Source organism: Sinocyclocheilus grahami, unplaced genomic scaffold (assembly GCF_001515645.1).
Source record: "Sinocyclocheilus grahami isolate Dianchi unplaced genomic scaffold, SAMN03320097.WGS_v1.1 scaffold1478.1, whole genome shotgun sequence".
Lineage (NCBI taxonomy): Eukaryota > Metazoa > Chordata > Actinopteri > Cypriniformes > Cyprinidae > Sinocyclocheilus > Sinocyclocheilus grahami.
In genome coordinates, this window is record NW_015506657.1 from 184929 (window position 1) to 187640 (window position 2712).

At 41.1% G+C, this 2712-nt stretch overlaps 1 protein-coding gene across 1 annotated transcript in view; it reads right to left on the bottom strand.

Annotated features, from left to right (window-relative positions):
* The window catches only part of LOC107570566 (endothelin-converting enzyme-like 1), a 20101-nt gene extending 17944 nt beyond the window's left edge, over positions 1-2157 (bottom strand). Inside the window, exons 1-3 of the mRNA XM_016256798.1 lie at positions 2034-2157; positions 1579-1976; positions 797-889 (exon numbers count right to left, since the gene is read on the bottom strand). Coding sequence (XP_016112284.1) covers positions 797-889; positions 1579-1976; positions 2034-2157 — 615 coding nt within the window. The remainder of the gene's footprint in view (positions 1-796; positions 890-1578; positions 1977-2033) is intronic.
* Positions 2158-2712: the final 555 nt, after the last annotated feature.

The following is a 2712-nucleotide window of genomic DNA, read 5'->3' on the forward strand; positions in this document are numbered from 1 at the left end:
CCTTCAGAATATAGAGAGGAATAAAACTCTAAGTTTTGGTGTATGTACGTGCTGCAGAAGTGGAGAAAAATCTCTTTAAAGATATGTATTATAATTGAAATCTACAGCCACAAATAGATAAAGTGTCATAAATGAAGCATAAATGAAGCATAAATGTTTCCACTAGTCTTGAAAAAACACTTTATGAAAAGCCCCAAATCACAAAATTGACCAGTGCATGAATAAGCAATGTTTTTGCCAGTAGCATCTCTCCTTAATCTCTATTTAAGTTTGTCTGGCTCGGCACAATGGCTCAGTCCCAAACCGTAGTGACACTGTCTAGCTAGAACACTAACAAGGGCTTAAACTGGTTTAGTATGATCAGCCCAAGCTGGTGATAACTACAATAACAATACACTGTATAAACACAAACTTGAGCTCTTACATTCGCCATCAATTCAATTGCACATTTTACATGCTTGACGTTAATATCATTATATAAGTCGCTTTAGAATATGAATCGCCGCACATTCAAAATTATAAAAAAAAACTCATTATGAAAAATATGGTACTCTGACCAAACATGTAGACTATAGAATAAAGTCACTGTTTAATATCAGCTAAAAATAAAAACACACTAAATATAAGAGTGTGTGTGTGTGTGAGAGTGTTTGTCTACGTGTGTGCATGCGTGCATGCGTGTGTGTGTGTGTGTGAGAGAGAGAGTGTGTGTGTGTGTGTGTGTGTGTGAGAGAGCGAGAGTGTGTGTGTGTGTGTGTGTGTGAGAGAGAGAGTGTGTGTGTGTGTGTGTACTCACGCTTGGAGCCATTTTCTGCAGTTGTTTCAGTGTTATTCGGTTGTACACGCTGCTGATGTCCTTTCTTTGGTCGTCGTATTCAGATACAGTGATCTTTGCGAAAAAGAGAAAGAATGTTAAATAACACAAACATGCTTGTTCACACAAAACGGTCTGAATTCATGTACACATTTACCACACACAGATTTATACAAACACACACACACTGGAGTTCAGAAGTCTGAATCATTATAGTGATTCAGACCATTTGGGTGATTCATTTGAATGAACAGGTGCAAATATTCAGTTTAAAAGTTTCTGGTTTCTGTGTGGCATTTTAAATGCTCATTTTGTAATTAAATACATATTTAGTGAAACACAAGTTATTTGTGTCTGTTGGGATTTACTGTAAATGTAATGTGTTTCAGTTTGATGCTTTCATATTGTGTTTTTTGTTCCAGAAACTTTCTCAACAAATACTTAAAAAGAAAAAGAAAAAAAAGAGCCAAATCAAAGGAAAGATTCATTGGCAAATTGAACATACCTAAGACTCACTCACACACACACACTCACACACACTCACACACTCCCACTCACACACTCACACACACACACGATCTACAATCACACACACACCAGCTGTGTTACTTTGGAGCAATACCTACACTCACAAACGCTCACAAACGCACTCTCTCACCCGTATGGCGTTGCGTGACGAGTTTTTATCGTCCACGCTGACGGTGAGAGAGATTTTTTTTTAAATGCATTTAAACCAAGCAAATATTCCGAGTGTGAGGTTGTACCTTTCTCTCGGCACTGTCCGGCTCGTTCCTCTGCACCGGCGCCTGTAGGAGGCGCCGCAGCTTCTCCTGGTTCTGTTCTCCGATGGCGGTGATGATCCCGTAGCTCAGTTTATCCTCCGGTATACCGTGTCTCCGGAGCCACCCGCCACATGCGAAGCTGAAGAAGTCGTGACAGGGCTGGACGCTCGGGTCGACGTTCCCCTGGACGAAGCGCGTGGCCCGGAGCAGCGAGCGCCGCTTCACGCAATCCTGACGACACTGAGAATCCTGCGCTTCCAGCGACAGAAACTTCAGTGCCAGCATGCATCCGAGAATCACACACATCCCCGCCGCGAACACTAGCGCAGAAAGCAGGCAGATTTCACGCCGGCTCCAGCGGGCCGGAGCCCCGCCCCCGGCTCCGCCCATGGCCCCGCCCACACACTTGTCCCGCCCACTCCGGCCGCGGCTGCCACGGTCCAGGGATCCGCCCAGTTGTAGACTCATGCCGTTACTCAGCGTGCTGCTGCTATAACGACTGCCGTACTTGATCTCCTGGAAGTCGTCGTAATGCGCCGTGAGCGAGTACGTCTTCTCCATGCTGACTGACGTCTTCGCCTTCGATTTGTTGGGGAAGGTGTGGAACATGAGGTCACCAGAGCGGAAGGGAAGGATCTGGGATCAAAGTAAGGTCATGACCTTTGACCCTTTTGACTCTTGGGTCAGACTGTATCCAAAGGATTTTAATGTTTTTGGTTTTCTTTCTTAGTATGACCTGCTATGAGAGAGATGCAATTAATTAATTGCTTAATATAGTGTATAAAATATTACAATTACATTTTTACTAGTGCTGTCAAACGATTAATCGCGATTAATCGCATCCAAAATAAAAATGTTTGTTTACGTTATATTTGAGTGTGTACTGTGTAGATTTATTATGTATATATAAATACACACACATACAGTATATATTTAGAAAATATTTAAATTTTTATACATTTATATTCTTATATTTTATAAATATATTTAATATATAAACATATTTTTCTTAAATATATACATGCATGTGTTTGTATTTATATATGCATAATAAATATACACAGTATACACACATTTATTATGTAAACAAAATCTGTTATTTTGGATGCGGTTAAT